This window comes from Branchiostoma lanceolatum, chromosome 19, assembly GCF_035083965.1.
Source record: "Branchiostoma lanceolatum isolate klBraLanc5 chromosome 19, klBraLanc5.hap2, whole genome shotgun sequence".
Taxonomy (NCBI): Eukaryota; Metazoa; Chordata; class Leptocardii; order Amphioxiformes; family Branchiostomatidae; genus Branchiostoma; species Branchiostoma lanceolatum.
Genome location: NC_089740.1, coordinates 6,756,171 through 6,775,087, shown reverse-complemented (window position 1 = coordinate 6,775,087; position 18,917 = coordinate 6,756,171). Strand labels below are relative to the sequence as shown.

Below are 18,917 nucleotides of genomic sequence, written 5' to 3'. Positions count from 1 at the left end.
CATATTATAATACACAGAAACAAAGATTCATAAAAGTACTAAGCTGACATTCAATCTTATTTTTCTGGTAACGTCCTTAACTGCATACAAACTGAACACGTTCTCAAGTAGCAGGTACTAGATAGTGCCACACTGAAAATAACGTGATAGAAACAATCTAGAAAGATTTCGGATACCCACGATTGTTAAGACGTTCTATTGTGATTTAATTGTTGGTGTTACCTTCCCTGAGATTATCTAGTAAATGATACAAAGATATCTATAGAGATGGTTGATATGGTTATTGGAGACTCTTTATCTATACCGTGTTTGGTCAACAGGAAAGAGGCTAAAAGACTTAAGTTGCCCCAGATTTTGCTTCGTTTGCATAAACAAAAGGAGGAAATGTGATCTCCAGAAATTACAATAACTACCAGTTCATAAATCAAATCAGTCCTTAAAACATTGTAAAATCTTCGACCAAAAGCACGCAATCACTTTTCGTAATCTATATGTCCATACATTTCGCATTCTTTGTGGTGTACCAATCCTAATTGAGCGAACAGTGGTGTAAAGTCTACTGTGGTTTTATTTTACACTCCCCTTGTAACCACTCATGCAGTTGTAATTATAGTGATTTACAGGTAGGTACAAGTCATTTTATATACCTCCACTTAGAGATTCTACATAAATTCCTCACTCATTTCTGACTTGTCACAGAAAACAGCAACTTACCTTTCAAGTTGTGTTGAAGAAAACGCGGGCAGCATTTCACTACTTATCCTTGTCTCAAGTATTACATACGCTTCACCAGTTTCCCCTAATCATTGTATAAGGTGAACTCTGAGTAATTGTGAACTCGAAGCAACTCCGTGACAAGCTGTTTTCCCATGGGACCAACACTAATCTATAATACTAACATGTAAACTTTCTCTCAAAGCTACTTACTTCAGTGGCTTCTTCTCTTCATGCACAGCATATTACCACCTTTAAGGACGAAGATTTGGTCCTACCATTGAGTTTTTAGACCTTAGTCATACGCCTTCTGTTAGGTGACAAAGGTTCGGCACAATGGCGGCAGCCGGACCGGTTAGACGGCTAAAGGGGCCGAGCGCGACCCGGCCACAATGCGTTCCCTCGTGCAGAGAATCGTACAGGTGTGTCCCTATCACACATCACGTGTGACCCTGCCATTGTACTATGACTAGATAGAGAAGATCTTAATACTCCATTGCCACGGAAGGTCAGAAATAGTCTCCACAAGACCTGATTGATTTGTTCAAACGAGGTGAATAAATGGCACAAGTTTAGTTTTTCGGCTAGAGGTAGCCTGTGTACCAGACCACCGCACTACAGTCACCAATCCTTCGGCAACTTGCCCCGCCGCCACAGTTAGCGCACGGCGCGGTAGACATAAGAGATCAGGTGCCAAGAGAGAGCGGGTGTCAACTCTATAACGCGTATATACCCTCCTCGGCCAAAAGAGGTTATCGTCTAGCCCGAAGGGCCTGCTATCCAGGCTAGGCTAGAGGACAATAGATTTCCAAACTTCTCTCGCAAATTTTCTCAATGCATTTTCTTAGTTTGGTGGAGACTAGTGTGGGACTAGACTTCATTATACATGCGGGTCACGATAACTCGTTCAGTGAACTTTCAAGGTCATGCCACTTTGAATCTATGCGAACTGAATAAGAACGTACGCCTCTTGGTCGACTTATAGCCAAGTTGCGACTCATCCCATCTGCTTATAGCAATACGGAAAGTGTTGCAGTACACGCGTGGTAACCGGTATAGCTGTTCATAATGTAGTCACTTGTGAACACACCAAAACACACACTATATCTCACACACACACACACACACACACACACACACACACACACACACACACACACACACACACACACACACACACACACACTCACTCACCAACGTTATGTGATACATGTATGTTTGATTATGGCAAGACATGTTGCAAAACACCTTGAAGATTTGATCAAAAAGTGCAATGTAATGAAGAGAAAGACTTACCTGTGTCTCTGACACCTGTTTGTTGAGATTGTGTCGACTTCAGGTTCTTTAGACTTCTTAAGGGTGATACCAGCTGCTCGTCCGGTCTTTCCAAGGACGTTGGTCTTTCCAAGAAGCCCAGATGTCGGAACAATCCCTCACGCAACGATAAGTTGGCCCCAAAGTAGGACAAACAAACTGTTTTCTACTGTACTCGTCAAACTGGTTACGTCCGCTGCATTGGTGTGTAAGTAGATGGTGTGAGATAAGAGAATGTCGGAAAATACTAGATCTACCACTGGAACACAATCGTCCTGGTGAATTCGGCATTTAATAGGTTGTTCTAATGAGCGCTTTGGTACAAAATAAGCGGCTATTATGAAAATGACCCAATATTTACTCTGGCATGTTCGAATAATAACACGTGGTCTCTCACAAGTGAAGTAAAGTGGTAGCGAAATAATATGTCTCATATTCTTGGAAAGCTATCGAAGAGAGTTTTTTTTTACCAAAGAATTACAAATGCTTACTTGAAGCTCCTAGATCTACAATATTGTCTAGTTTTCTGAAGTACATAAATGGCCACTCAGTGTAGCCGTGCTTTGCATACTTAATATTAAACATGTTTTTCTGTCGATGCGGGTACTTGAATATACACCAAAACAATCCACAAATTCGTATTCCACATTTTAGAGAACATCTTTTGAGTATATGGCAGTGGTATAATACTGGTTTATCTGGACACCATATACGGACGTTAGGTCCTCATAACTATACCTCCGAGTAGCTGCTTGTGATGCAACCGAGCCGGTTAGCCGTGTGACCGTTGATACATTGTTCGGGAGACTAATAGACCCTTTGCCAATTATGTCGGCCATTTTGAATTTCCCGGGGTCATGCACCCAAACGAGGCTCATAGGCATGCCATCTTTGGTTTTAGATTTCGCCCCTCTAAGGCGAAATACTGCGGTACATTGTGCCTTTCATGTGTAGAAAACATTGTTTTTGACATTTGGACTAGATTTTGGCTAAATTTTCATTCGTTTTTCATAGTCTTTGACGGGTGACTTTAGCAAAGTGCTTGTGATTGCTAGATAGACACTTGGTAAAAAGTTGATTAACACGAGGAACGGGAGCATTCTTAACATTTTTACTACAACAAACATCCAAACAAGTAGATGCAAATATATTCATCATACGGTCAAACTATAGGTTATGCAAGTATCCACATAACGTTATACGGTTTACTATGTCTTAATGTATAATAACTATTTGCATGCTGTAACGTTGTAGATATTCCTGGATGAATGGATGGATGAAACATCTCTCCTCTTATAGTACAAATCGCGAATATTGACTGAACTGGTCATTTGGATTACCAGGTTATCCGATGTCAAAGTTCAAAGGTTACTGAAATCCAATATGGCGGTGTGGTACGGTTTGTGTTAAATTTCTCCTCACTCTTACATTCTTTCCATTATCTTCAATTCTTAAACCTAATTAGAATCCTTTAAAGCCATAAATATTCATACGAACTCCTGTGCGTCGCAAAACTGGCCGTTTTCCTGATCAAATTCACAAGAATTTAGTACAAAGTCACTTCTGTTTGCGCGTCAACATGATTGCCCTCAGTGACAAACTTAATAGTGTCTAGATTTCACCACACATTCTAGTTTTGTCATAGTAGATAGAACTCAATGACTGTAACAGCTATCAGGTGAGTTCTATGGCATACTGGCAGTTTATATTTGTCATTTGTCTTTATGTCTCTGACGGTTACATGCATGACATGCATATCCTGTAATTATAAGTCTATGGTGTATGTCAAGGTGTAATGTTTCAATGCATTAAATTGATCTTAACCAAATCATCCAATCACTCATGGATGCCATTTTTTTTCAGAGGTCACTAACTACTTACTTAGTTCGAGCGGGAGCTCAATCCAGAGAGCCTCCTCGAAAGCACTTTGTCCTCCATGGCCCTTCGTAGCTCATTAGTATCTTGTAAGTTTGTATACTACGTAGATTGTCTAAGGTGATTCTGGGTCTTCCCCTACCTCTTTTTCCTTTAGTAGAAGGCTCCCAGAGAACATGATACTACGTAGGGATTTAGGAGTGTCTAAAATTCGAGGTCAATTGTTATCTTTGTGTGGTTTTGTAATGTTTCATGTTGTTTGATCTCAATGCAATGATGCTGTATGATGCTGTATAATGATGATGATTATGTTGTATAATGATGGTGTTATGTTGTTATAATAATGACGATGTTGCATGGTGATGATGTTGCATGATGAGGATGATGATAATGGCGTTGCTTCATGAGGAAGATGATGATGTATGACAATGCTGATGATGTAAGATGATGCTGATGATGTATACTGATGATGGTGTTGCATCATGATGAATATGATTTATCATGATGATGATAATGTTGAATGTTATTGTTATGCCCATTGACCAAAATGAAGCTACTTGGGATCCCAAGTAAGCCCGAACTCAAATTTGACTCTCAAGCCTTTTTAGCTACACATTTAAGATTCATGAAAGGAATGAAAATTAATGCTGATATTCAAACTTCATTTTCATTTTCCCCTCTAGGACTTGTGTACATATGCCAGCTGGTACATGTATACCAGACGCTCAGGTCTGTATTTGTATCTACACCATTTTACAGGTATTGGTACAGGTACTAGGTATACAGCCATAGTCTTGATGACCACAGGCACAACAAATTGCCCAAATACAATATTTGAATGTTACTATCAACTGACAAAAAGGATGACTATAAAATATATCTATTTATTCTTTTAAATGTTCGGTGGAAGTCAAGACACACACACAATGTGTTATTTTTCTACCAACTTTATTTGTTTCCAGTTCACTTAACAATAAGTAGTTACACACAATGCTTGTAAACTTTACATATTTAGCACTGAGTCTTCTATTGACATTACCTTCCAAGCACATATGGTATAAAAAGTAAGGCCTTTACGACATACCATACACGCTGGACATCATGTCCTCTTATTTACAAGGAAACAGGGCCGTGAGGGGGTGTTTGAGCAAATTTGTGGAGGGAGGGGGGTCTTGACAGCTAGCCTGACAGCTGTCCATCATAGTATAGCTCTAGTTTCCTCCTCTTTTTGTGTCCGTGCCAAATAGTCCGGCAACCAATCAGATTTGACTATTCGGTTATGCTTTGATTGGCTCGGTTTTCTGTAAGTCTGCAAGGCAACAAGATTAGAACGGGAATTTTGAAGTTCGATCCAAGCTGTCACAATGTTTCTAGAAATATTTGGGCTAGACATTTATAATGGGAATGGATACCAGACATTTTTGGGCAAAGAAATGACCAGAGGAGCAAATTGGAGCTAGAATACTATGGATACCGGGATAAGTATGTCTGATGTTTTTAAAAATGCATCATTGTAATCTCTTGAGTTCTCTACATTTCCTTAATTTACCACCCCTGCCATATTTCCTACTAGACCTCTTATGTCAGTGGCTATGTACATTAGAAGTTTGTTTATAAGTAATAACTGTACATTGTTAATATCATACTCTACAGAATTTTATGTTGTGTTCTCCAAGACAAAAACTCTAGTATTTACATGAACTCTACAATCCATGGATATACATGTAATGGTACCATACTGATTAGAAATAGTTTTGTGACTCTTAATTACCATGAAAACCGTAAGGCTTGGTCTTGTTTTGACAACTTGCAGTCACTAAAGTATACTTAAGTGAGGACAACATCTGAACTAGACATAAATTGTCACTTGGTGTTTTAGATGGACGCGTAAGACTGCAATATACATATCACCACTTTTTCATTCTTATGTTTTCATACCCACTGTGTCAAACTTGATATATATGGGTGTGTTTGCCTATAACATAAGCAAGACCTCTGATCGGCCCAGTCTTCTATAACTGCATGGTAAAGGTGTTTGGACCCAACTTTGATCCCACTTACACTACTTCTTGAAAACTTAAGGTCTTAAGAAAAGTATTTAAATTTCAATGCATTAGAAACATAGTTGGACTTGGACATATAGAATATGATATACATAGTATTACATGTATGTATGTACTAGTGACTTTGCATAAGCACCACCTAGACATTGTGGCCCCTAAGAATATTTTCCCTTTGACCCGAGTGGTCACTATAGAATCATGTCTATAGTGTTTGCATGTCTACTATGACCATATTCTTGTAGTCTCATTAGTAGTCAGTTTAGACATGTTTGACTAACAAGATGGAAAAAGACTAGTACTTCATATTGTGTATGTTATGAAAGAAAACAGCAATATTCATACTCCTTTTACTTTGAGGAATATGATGAGTGTAAGGAACAACTTTTAAAGCTCAAGCAATGGCCAAGATATGTCAGCATATGGTTGTTGCAAGGAGGTAGTTTAAGGAATTACTAGCCAGGTAGGTAGCACCAAGGTGTGAAATAAGATATTGAAAAAAAAAAGAGAGTCAAAATGCAAAGTAAAGGGGTGTACATGGCATAAAACACATTTGAAAGATTGGTCAGTTTTTTAATTGCAGTGTATGGTGACTTAAATATTATAGTAATAAGAAAATCAAATACCTGATATGTAGTCACTACTATCTATAGGGCACAATTTCCTTACAGAATATTCTGTACAACAACATGCAGCGTTATTTACAAATTACACAAAAGGCTAAGGAACTGTAAGTCTTACCACACAATGCTTTTGTGTTAACTCTGAAGTGTAAAAACATTATGTCAACTGTATTCTTGTAAAAGTATTACCCTACATTTACGTATACAGAGATGCTAGAAAAACAGCCTAGGCAGTACAGATTAAGGACATACTTTAGTTCTGTACATGTATTTAAAAGGGGTGTTTTGAAACCTACCTGGATTTTGTTACTATGATACACATAGGCAACATGGTTTTAGAAACTCTTACTTTAGATGGATTTAATTTGTGGCTATTCCATTTCAAGATCACAGACTGGGTAATTGTTTTTTCGGATCCCCAGACGAACGGTGAAGGGGATTAAAAAAAAAGGACATTCAATGTTTAGATTGAGATTGACTCATTGAGTGCTGTCAATTTTCGAAATAGAACTACTCATATCAAAGGTGGATTGCTGCAGGCCTTCAGTTCGTTTCTTATCTGGTAGGTGGCGCTTGTGTGTAGTGATGTTCAGCTACTGCCAGTTACTGCAGCAGCATTTTTTGCCAGGAGGTGGAGATGACGGCTACAGAAAGAAAGGTGGCTCTGGTCACGTAAGCCTGACAGTAGAGGCTGACTGCAGCTCCTCTAGCTAAAGATATGAACAGAGAACACACAATACTATATACAGCACAGAACCACACAACACACGTTTGTCTAATATCATTTTACTAGCGAATGAAAAAATATTTTCATTCCTATCGTTTCTTTTCATCTTCCTAACCCTCGTTAAACCAGGACCTCAATCGCTCCAGGTTACATCGCTCGCGAAAGGGGCCCTGTTAAAAAGCTCCGCCACATATGGTTATGACGACGTCGCCACCAAAACAGCTTCAGCCAATCAGAGGGGTTTGCTTCCTCTCATCGGAAGCCAACGCACAAAGAACGTTGGGAAGCTATCAACCAATCAGGTTACGTGTTACGGCTAGCTCATTAATTATTCATGAGCTACAACTGCCGTTTGTGCCAAATAAGGTCAGCTCCTTAATTATTCATGAGCAAGTCTCGTCGACCTGCCATAACCATATGTGGCTGTGCTTTTTACCAGGGTCCCTTTCGCGAGCGATGTAACGTGGAGCGATTGGGGTCCTGGTTTAACGAGGGTGATCTTCCTCAGACCCTAGTGATTTTATTTCTACAATCTAAGAAATTCCTAATCTTCCTCAGACCTTAGTGATTTTACTTGTACTAATAGTAGAAATAAAATCACTAAGGTCCAAGGAAGATTAAAAGAAATCATAGGACGTGAAGTCAATTTAGAGGAGGTCAGGAAAAAAAATAGAAGAATGGCTTAAATGTATGACGGTCAAACTCAAAGCTCACTACTAGTACTTGAAATAGATATGATATAAGGCAAACCGACAGCTTCTTGATTTCCCATTGGGGTACTCTGAGAGATGGGATAATATGCACTGCTTTAAGGAAAGTTTTGAGAATGCGAATTTTACATGCAACATGCTGATAAAAATTATCGAACTGTTGTCTTACCTTGATCATTCTCGGTCTTTTCTTCTTTGTAAGTTTCTTGTGTATGATTTGAGCAATAGTCACAAGGAGGGCTAGTGCTGACGCTCCTAGCAACACGTAGAACACGCCTAGAAACGTCTCTATTCCCAGCGCTGTGACTTCGTTGACGTTTGCAGTCTCTCCATCAAGGGGGCAGCCATCTTTGTTCCACCATTTTGTTTTGATTTGGTCTATTAGTCCTGACTCTTGCATCTTCAGTATCCTATACCAAGTATAAGAAACAAATATAAATCCGTACAGTTAAGGGATTTAATTGATTTAAAGCATTATTATTATCTATGAATGAATTATTGATCGTACCTCACCGGAGTAAATCCGGAAGAATTATGATGATGATGATGATGCATATGTCACATGCTTATTGTATGTTATTGTCACGCTTATATGTTTATAAAGATATAGTTGAAGATGAAAGATGGAAACTGCTACCAGTGGACTCACCCCCCACTGAGGTATTATCTGTGCTTGCACAGTTGTGGGGCCCAAGGGTAAAGGAAATGGAGATGGGCGCCGCTCTATGCACCATATGTTATATTTCAATTCCATTCCTTTTTATCGTGAAATCATCCGGCCGAAGTATAGTATAATACATATACGACTGATTTGTGTTGATTTGAAAAAAAAAACCCACAAGATTTGACTTAACTACTTTACACATGGTAAATGATAAGAATATTGACGTGTTGTAGAGGCGGATGACCTGGTGAAGGAATGAGTTACTGAGTCGTTTTATACAGGCTGTTGGGATTTGTATAGCTGAGTTATTTTTCTAAGTCCGCCCTGTGGCCTTAGATAGTGAAAGTATTTGGCGATAGTATACTAATACTAGAGAATGGACAGGCATGACACCGAGTAAAGCGCTAAGCAAATCAGAAAACCGAGAAAGGTGGAGAAAACGTAATCTCCAAGCAGATCTAACGGTTGCAAAGACCGTATCCGACTGGCAAATGGAGTTTTCATTGCAAAAACTCCTTTTGCCAGTTGGATACGGCCTTTGCAACCGTTAGATCTGCTTGGAGATAAGAGAAAACTGTTTGCCAGATCTTCTGTGGTTCCCCAACGGTAAAATTGATAGAGCCAAACGGATCGAAGAAAAAGAAGAGATAGCAATATATACTTACTCTACCGATATGTCTTTAAGGTAATTGTCTCCTCTTCTGACTGGGAATCCGTACCCCTTGTACAAAAACGGTTTTCCCAGCATCATCAGCTCGCACTTTGGGTCTTTCTTGATGACGTATTCCAGGAACGGTGTTTCCTGTAGATAGAGTTATAAGGCACAGCATGACGTCACAGCATATTGGATGTTTTATGGCATAGGTACATGGTGCCCCTACCTATATTTTCGTTCTTTATTAATTTGATTTCTGATCTCGACATCAACATTGTTCAATATATCTTGCTGCGTATGTCATGTTGCATCAGTTTGAGGAGAGATGCCTAATATAAGCCTATGGCGTTCTAGGAATACACCGTTTATTTTTCATTATTTATACTTTTGCGATTTTACATGTGAAAACAAACAATTAGCTGATGACAAATTTCATACACATTCTATAGACTTCATAGTTCCACCCCGTGTATTTGTACAGTAACTTATTTTCGCGATTAAACAGACTAAGACGTATCATAGTTGTAGAGCATGATACTTTATTAATAGATGCGTTTCAGCGTAGACTTATTTTCCTTATTATCCAAAATTTGCCATACGCATATTCTAAATCTTATCACAATGCTTTTTTTTACATCATGGGGAAATTTCACATGCTAGAAGTATGTTTTAAAAAGCAAAGGCTTGATTACAATTTCATCGAACAGCAATTAAAATAACTACCATTGCCAGTGATTGGAAGCTGGGCTTTAACTACATATATCTGCATTTCTAATTTAGCACTGGCCAGTACAAAACAATGTTTGTACGAAACTGTAGCTTCACAATCAAAGTAAAAAGAGAAATCAAAACGTTGATATCAGATTACACTACACTGCTCTGATGCCCTTTGCCACATATTTGCACACATCTTGTTGCACTTTATACTGGAGAACCTTAAAAATCCATCGAGAAGATGATACAACATCAATCAAAAACGTATTTACCATCTGTGAGCCTCATTTGAATGATTTTTTGAGATGCCAGCAGGAGTTTATCGATCTTTTGTGTCATGATTGATGACAAAATGCTGCATCAAGGGACCAATATTTACAAACTTCGTGTTTAAGTATTGGAAGATATATGGTACATTGGGAAGTTGTCAGCTCATGTTGGGAAAACGTTACATCATCGTGTCAAGCTCTGGCATAATAATTCACACCCATCTTGTTCGAAACATATCTCACTGGAAACCCGTCATAAACACCTGGGCCCTACATGGCCAAAAACTGCGAGACTCAGAAAATACTGGAGTTATTCAAGGGAGGGGTTCCTCCATAGGAGTGTATTAAAACACCCTGGAATGATGATGATGATGTAATACGTACAAACATGTCCCTCTATAGCTTTTTCCCTGTTAAGATATCATTTTGGCCCAAAATTTATAGAGAAATCTTTATTGACACAACAAAAGTACAGCGACTTTCGTAAGTTTTATTTGGGATATTTGGTAAGGTAGTAGGAAGTACGTGAAACTGGCAGTGAAATGACATTTACTCTATCATTTATGTATTATCACTAAGAATCTGGTATCTTCTGAGAACGTCTATGTAATCATTAAGTCGATTGTCTACTGCTTGCTCTTTGGGGGAGACATGTCGTGACGTCATAGGAAGGTCCACCATTAGTCATTAGTTATTCCTATGACGTCATGACCCGTTGCTAATAATTAGTTTTACAAAAGAGCACACAGTAGGGAAGTTCGCAGCGAATCGGACAAAGTGGAAGGGACTGAAGTAAGACTGAATGCGGCTGCAGGAAGTTTCAACTACTGCAGCAGCAGAAAACAGTGGACTACTACTTACACAGTATAAAATTGATTTAAAGATTACATAAATGTTTTCATAAAAGAATTGATATTTACGTGAGTGAAAGGATTAAGATTTATTTCATTCAACTGGCATGTTAAAGATGTACGAAAGTTCTTAGATGCCCATCGCTCTGCGATGATGTCGAAAGTTTCGAGTGTTCAATACGGCCTAGACATTAAAAAGATGATGATACTAATGGAGATACATGTTACAAACATTGACAACAATCATCATTGTCGGTTAAAAGTCAGCTAGAAACGTTAAAGCTTGTTGCAATAAGATGGAAGGATCATTTCACATTGTACAATCTAAATTCCATGCGCGTGCGTATAAAAGACAGTTCGTGTATGGCTCGTTCTCATTTAAATGTACACATTTTGTAACTTCCATTACCGTTTGAAGTAAGACGTTCCTGACACTAGGATACATATAAGGTGCCAAACTGTCGTTGACACTAGGATATGCCACATAAAACAGTCGTTTTTATGACGACTTGAAACTTTTTCGGCTTGTGGAAATCTCCTGATTGGCTGAAAGCTGTTTGTTGGTGACGCCACTAATACCCAAAATATCTATTCAAAAGAGCAGGGCTGATCCCTGGAGGGTTTTCCGAGCATTTGGGATTTAGCACTGCTAGAGAAGGGTGACGTAATGTTGCTTGTGGATAGAGGAAATTTCATTTCACTTAATGAATGGAACTGACAAAGCCCACCTGTATGAAAACGAACTGCCCCTTCTTGACGACTTCAATCCCGTTGAAAGGCGAGTGAGGGAACTCGTCGTACGCCAACATAGCATGCCACATCCTGCCCCATACCGTGGAACTGCCTGGAAATACAACATCCAAAAAGGCTGTAGCGTATGATTGATAAAGAATCGCTACAAGTACAACCTTCTTATTTAAGTATAACAGGCTTTATGGTCTATTGGGTAGCATACTGTAAATGCAGAAATATTCGCGGTGGTTTTATGTTCGCGGTTTTCGCGGTGAAGTTTAAGCGTTAACTTAAAACCATCCCGAAACTTTTTGCCCACCACCTATGACTGTAGCGCTACTATTATTTCAAACGCGAAATTAAGACCACCGCGAACACTCAATTGTCTCCCAACCGCGAAATAAAAACCATGCGAACTTAAATGCTCATGCTCGAAAAAGTACCCTTTTAAAATTTCAAATCAAGTACCCTTTTAAAAATAACCTTTTTTCAAATTTTAGATGAAGAGAGGTTTCATATTACCAGTAAAGCAGTTTTCGGAAGGAATGGTGATTTTGAAAGTCAGTATTTTGTAATGCCACCATTTCAAATGAAAAAATTCACAATTAGAATTGTACAAAAACAACTAAAGATAGAAAGGTGTCTGAGGTATTATATCTCTATAATATGTTGAGATCTCCAACCCAATGGACAAAAAGAAGAAAAAAAATCGTTCCTTATAGAAGGGATGCTTAGCAAACACACATGAACGTTTAGCTGTCAGTATATTTTAGGGAAATATTGAGTTAAGCTTGAATCATCTGGGATCATATGATAAGTCCCATGTGTAAGCTCTAGAATGCGCGTGTTGGTCTTCTTTTCAGTTCAGTACAAACGTATTCGTCCTTATAGACCAATTCCAATTACGAGCGCCATTTTTAAATGTACTCCCGCGAGAGCACAGTCCGTCGGGAACGTGCGAGAGCTTGTACGAAAACGAGGAGGCTCGTAATTGCATTGGAAATGGGGCTAAAATTTCACCACCTGACACGCAGCATGATTGTTTTGTCCTCAACACCACACGTACGTCTCAAACCACACCGGTAGCTGTGGCGCGATTCTAGATAACGTTTTATCGGAAAGAGAGCAATTATAATCAGGAAACGCGTTGACTCAGCACACTGGTCGATGTCTCGCACAGATAATTATTATCAATCCTCATCTAGTCGATACGAATAAGGGACACTATCCCAGAACCGTCCTTCGAAAAACCTATAGAGCCATCATTCAAAAGAGTGATAATAGCTACCGGCCCTTTCATTCCAACACTCCCGATGTCGTGTTATCGTTAAAGGTTGATTGAAATATAAATCAAGGTCCAATTATGAGATTTTCATGCTGTGATGTGTACAGTTAGTGGGACTTGTAGCTGTCTTAGATTGCTTGATATATTGGATGAAAAGAGACATAATTGCAATGGAACTCAGTGTTTTTGACAGGATTCAATCTATTTTTTGGTCCTTGGTGATTTTAATAAGTCTTGCCTACAACTACATGTAGGTATGGCGTCATACTGCTAGAATCCGCTGACACCGGCACTATGTTGATTAACTAGCTTGTGGCACGATGTACCCTTAATGAGACTTGTGCCCAATGTATTACACGCGAAAGTAATGAAACTAGGAAATGCATTGGGAGAATTTGATAATTCTCGATTGCGAAGTGAAACGACAGTCTACAAGATTACTCGTGTTGAAAATCACATATCACTTATCAAATCTTGCAGAAATATGACCTATTTTTTTCCGCTTAGTATCGAAGGTGGTTATTATATATAATAGTTTACAGGATTGGTTCCGCATTTTGCAATTTAGAAGGTGGGTGGATACTGATACGAGTGCAGTCCAATGACAAATTCGCCTGACCCACTTTTCGTAACTGTAAGAAGCTTTACAGATCACTTGGTTAGTTTCATTTCTGAACTCGAAATGGCTTTTGGTTTACAGGCGCTCATGTAGTGTAATATTAACCTTTAGCGCACCGAAGTAGCCGTTTGGCACCCCATTCTCTATTGGTTACAGAGTAAGGCAGCAGCGAGAAGGTTAAAAGGAGTGTTGATGGAAGCAGTTAAATACATATCGGTTATAGGGTTCTTAAAGACCCATTTTCCACTCGCTAAAAGACTTTTTAATGAGTGACAATTGTGTAAATTGTCTCTTGGTCAATAATTCTGGGGGCAATTTCCAATTAAAATTTGCGTACGTCTATATGGCCCTGATGACCGTTAGGCCTTCACCTTTCTTTACTTAGATTTAATACTGAAACTGGGTGAAGATCCGATATGAAATGATATTAATGTGACCTATCAAGATGTACGCTAAATAGTAGCTACTCAAGTAACTGGATAAGATTTGGAAATGGTCAGACGTTTCAAGTAGCATCCACTACCGTTCGTCAGTGACACTGAATAAGATTTGTCAAACAGCAGGTTTTGACAGCTGGTTCATACAAAAGGACCTACTTTTTTCTTAACAGCGACGTTGTCTAGACTTTTCTTAGATTTGTTTCCTATTAGACCACCTAAATTCGTCTACACCTTCTTAGCATATCAATTCTTAGTTTCTGGTTAAAATACTGTTGTTTGACAGATCTTGTTCAGAATCACAGACGAAAGGTAAAGGATGCTACCTGAAACGTCTGACCGTTTCCAAATGTTATCTAGTTGCTTGAGTAGTGGATGAGTAACTACTATTTGGCATGAGCCAATGAGTAACTACTATTTGGCGTATCTTATTACCTGGATGTCTAACCTTCATCGACGTATCAAGATGTATATTGTTAGAAGTGTAAAAGTTTAGATTCGTACAGTAACTAAAGGTGTGCCAGGAATAATCTTGATTTAAGCACCTCCGTGGATCCTACTTACCATGAAATTTGAATCCACGGAGATTAGGTAGTTCTTCATTCATATCCGGCCGTTAAGCTTAACACTATTTCTTCATTGATCTGGCGATTCCACGGAAATAGAACATACGCGTTCTTTCTTGTTACAGATGAGTCTGATAATCCACGCGACAGTCATTGCGCCTAGAAAAATAGTGATGAGATTTTAAACAGCCCAGGGCAAATGAGACGTTTCCAAATGTACGTTCCGCCTACTTGAAGGGACAATTCCTGACCCTGGACATTACTCTGTGTCACTTTTACTCAGCAGCTCGATGTTTCTTGCCGTTGCACTCACGGCCTTATGAACACTGGACCCTACGCATTCTCCTACGCAGAGCCTCGCTTGCAGCCTATACAATATACCTTAGGAAGCTGAGTTTTCCACTTTAGTGAGCGTAACATCTAATTAGCTATTAGCCAATCAGAGACTTAGCTTTACCTAAAGTAAACATTTAGGCGATTATTTGATTGGCCTACAGCTGGTTAGAGGCCATGCCACCAAAAGTGGAAACCTCAGCAGGTTTAGCAGAGCCTCACCAAGAAATATTGTACTGACCACGGGCGAGGCTCTGTGTAGGAGAGTGGACCATTATACATTTCTCTCTGTACGTTTGGTCTTGAAGATGTCGCACAGACAATAGATGATACTGCTTTCGTGCCTTCGGTTAAGTTTATTCGCCATGTGAGCCCCTGATGTATGTATCAGCTTATCTCCTTAAGCTTAGTCTTTCTGCAGGTAATTGTTGCTCATTTGTGACATGGTTTTGCGTCGTCTATTTTGGAATTGTTTACTGCCGTCTGCTCTCTAATGACATGAATGTATTGAAAGTGCATCAGTTTTAAGACAAATATAACTATACATGTTCTAAATTTGCAGAAATGAGGGTTACTGTTTAGGTTAGCTGAAAAACGCTCGTCATAATCAAAGTTATGGTTTGCATGTGTCTATATCTCCTACGCCTTTCTTCAGGAAATCATTTTAACTCAAGATATGTGACATTTTTTATTTAATGTAAGAATATCAAGATCGTTTTCCTCCAGCTAATCTGTATTTTTACGATATAGAAAGTGCATCGGTTTAACGAAAACGTAGATGTTCTGTGGTCACATTCTTAGGACGTCGTTGTGTGCTTTTGATGCAGTAGAATTTTCAAGCAGACTGCAACAGAATCAACTGCCGACAAGGAAACAACACACTCCTTTTCCGCAATATGACAGTTGAATTTTTGTAGGAAACATGCATGAATATACAAGGAATGCCCTCAGTTTACGTAGGTCGTCGTATACGATCGGGTCCCTTGAGAGTACCAGGTCCAATGGTTGGAGGTAAATCGCAGGTAAAATAAGCTATCGCCAAGCAGCGTTCGATGTTCAAGTTTTTCAAGAGTTGTACGATTCCTTAAGGTATCACAACCCCTGTATACAATCTCTCTCACATAACTCACATCACACGATGACTTATGCAGTTTATGACCACGGATGTATATGTTTAAACTATTGAGCCCACTGCTCCCGAAAGTTACGACCTACTGTGCTGTCGTCGCGGAAAAAATACCATCGTAGCTAAATCGTGCGATGTATGTGACCGGGGCTTTACCGTTTAAGTTGGCCTGCGCACGGAAGAAGCTGTAGAGAAAGGCGTCCTTCACACAGCCGTAAGGCACGGAGGAGGACACCAGGTCCTCCACACTGTTGATGGGCGCCACCAGTCTCTTGACGGTGAGGAAGGCTGTGAGGTTGGCCGTGTAGGTGGAGATGACGATCAGGGTGAAGAGCCACCAGGCGCCGGTCAGGATGCGGGAGGGGAGGGACCTGGGTGCGGGCTCACCACCTAACGGGAGGGGATTACGAGGGGAAGTCAGAAAGTAATGCCATTAGTATGATACGAGATTCATTTTTGTATTAAATGAAATGCAACTCAATCGCTCATTATAATCTGAATAACAAATTGAAATCTTTGTCAAGAAGATATGTGCCTTTACATCTGTGCCAAATTTCAACTAATTTTACACAAAAAATGAACCTACTCTGATACAAAATGCATTTCTTTCTGAACACCCCTCGTACATAACGCACATTGGTTGTAACAAAAAAGATGATGTATTCGATGTATATATGTATATGTTCTTTTAGTCTCAAGAAGATTATGTGCCTTTCCATTTGTGCCAAGTTTAAACTTAATTCATACCAAAATGAATCTGTTATGATACTGGTATTGCTTTTTGACTTCCCTTTGTATATTGAGTAGAAGTGGTGAAACAAGAAAAATCTATACCTACCTTTTCTGACTATTGACCAATACGTTAGCCACAGACTGTTCTTCAAGTCGAACTTTTCGTCATTGTCATAGTTTACATCACCAGCTCTCATTTTATGTCTGAAAGAGATTCAGAATGGTTAAAACCAGGCCCCTGTATCTATATTCAGTACAGAAAGGCATAAAAGTATAGTATAGTATGGTATGGTATGGTATGGTATAGTAGAGTAGAGTAGAGTAGAGTAGAGTAGAGTAGAGTAGAGTAGAGTAGAGTAGAGTAGAGTAGAGTAGAGTGGAGAGAAGAGTAGAGTAGAGTGGAGTAGAGTAGAGAGAAGAGTAGAGTAGAGTAGAGTAGAGTAGAGAGAAGAGTAGAGTGGAGTAGAGTAGAGTACTAGAGTAGAGTAGAGTACTAGTAGAGTAGAGTAGAGTAGAGTATTGTAATGGATGAACATGAACAGTATTGTATGGTATTGAGTATTGTAATAGAGTGGCTTCGTATAGAAATAGAGTTTCACGATCCAAACGACGAATCCTTGAAATTTGTTGTAGTTATTTTTATGTACAGCTTTTGTTTCAATTTCACAGTACAAAGTTGGAAAGTTGGAAAGGCCACCTGATCGTTCACAGCAATAATTGCTATGGAGCTTCAATCATACAACGGAAGTCGAAAGCTATTACACACATATTTGATAAGGGCCTTAAGATCTGCCCTTGAGAAATTTTCCTTATCTGGCATTTTCGCTCCTTTTCCAATAGGTAGTTACATGAATCGTAGTCAAGCAGAAATCAGCAGATGGTCAGATACACGAAATACGAAATTAAATCTGAAAGCATACCTTAAAGCATGCGTAAAGATTGAAAAGAGAATCAAAAAGAGGGAAAACGCAGTCTTTACGTATAGTTTAAGGTATGTTTAGATATTGGATTTCATGCAGTGATAGACCTTCCATTGTAGCTAACATCTGCGCCAGTAGTGTAAATCTTGAAGGAACTGTCACTGATCAATGTCTTTCTAAGTCGGCCATTGTTTTCTCAAGCATCTGTCAGGCTTAGTTTTATGTAGTTTCATGACTCGCAAATTTGTCCTTATATATTTATGAATGAGCCATTATCACTAACCTGGAACGGAAATACGACTGTCGTGATATATTTGGCTTAACGTTGATAACTCATTCCTGCCACGTATACATGTACTCATATATCTATGGTTAAAAACTTTCTAATTAGAATTGTCGATCTACAATCAATTGTCTAGTGTTGCGCCATTGTTCAATCTGCCTTTTGCTGATAATAATACAGATGAAGAACTTAATTGCACGACAATTGTAACAAGTATAATGTATGGCAACTTGTACATACATGGCAAATTAACTATTAGTTAATAATATCTAATCGTTTTAAGAACTCATCTTCTTTTTGAACAACAGTAAAACTCTAACTACGGATGCTTATACTCTAGAACATTATGTTGATAACAGTATATTGAGTCAGGAAAGTATAACATTGTCTCGTTTTAAACAAATTAGACTACATAGGTAAATAAACGAACAGGCCTTACAATATTCATTATTATATTGTGAGATCGACTAGGTTGTTAAGTCTTTTGAAAAAAATTTCACACGTTTTCTTTTTGTAGACTCAAACATCAGTAGATAAAGACGACACGGACCAGTGACCACTATGTGGAGAAGGACTCCACAGTTCGTGACGTATTGACATTTACACTGATCGATATACAATTACACGTTTACACGCCCTACATTTTGGGGTCAATCGCCTACACAAAACCTGTATTGATCCAAAGACAGCAGCATTGTAGTTCGGACA

At 38.9% G+C, this 18,917-nt stretch overlaps 1 protein-coding gene across 2 annotated transcripts in view; it reads right to left on the bottom strand.

Annotated features, from left to right (window-relative positions):
* Window positions 1-5,750: 5,750 nt before the first annotated feature.
* Window positions 5,751-18,917, bottom strand: part of LOC136425734 (glutamate receptor 4-like) — a 63,360-nt gene continuing 50,193 nt past the window's right edge. The window contains exons 6-11 of one of the 2 annotated variants that reach the window (XM_066414677.1): window positions 17,113-17,210; window positions 16,431-16,664; window positions 11,905-12,020; window positions 9,353-9,489; window positions 8,193-8,433; window positions 5,751-7,296 (exon numbers count right to left, since the gene is read on the bottom strand). In XM_066414677.1, coding sequence (XP_066270774.1) covers window positions 7,255-7,296; window positions 8,193-8,433; window positions 9,353-9,489; window positions 11,905-12,020; window positions 16,431-16,664; window positions 17,113-17,210 — 868 coding nt within the window. In that variant the 3' untranslated portion in view covers window positions 5,751-7,254. The remainder of the gene's footprint in view (window positions 7,297-8,192; window positions 8,434-9,352; window positions 9,490-11,904; window positions 12,021-16,430; window positions 16,665-17,112; window positions 17,211-18,917) is intronic. The other variant, XM_066414676.1, reaches the window with a different exon arrangement.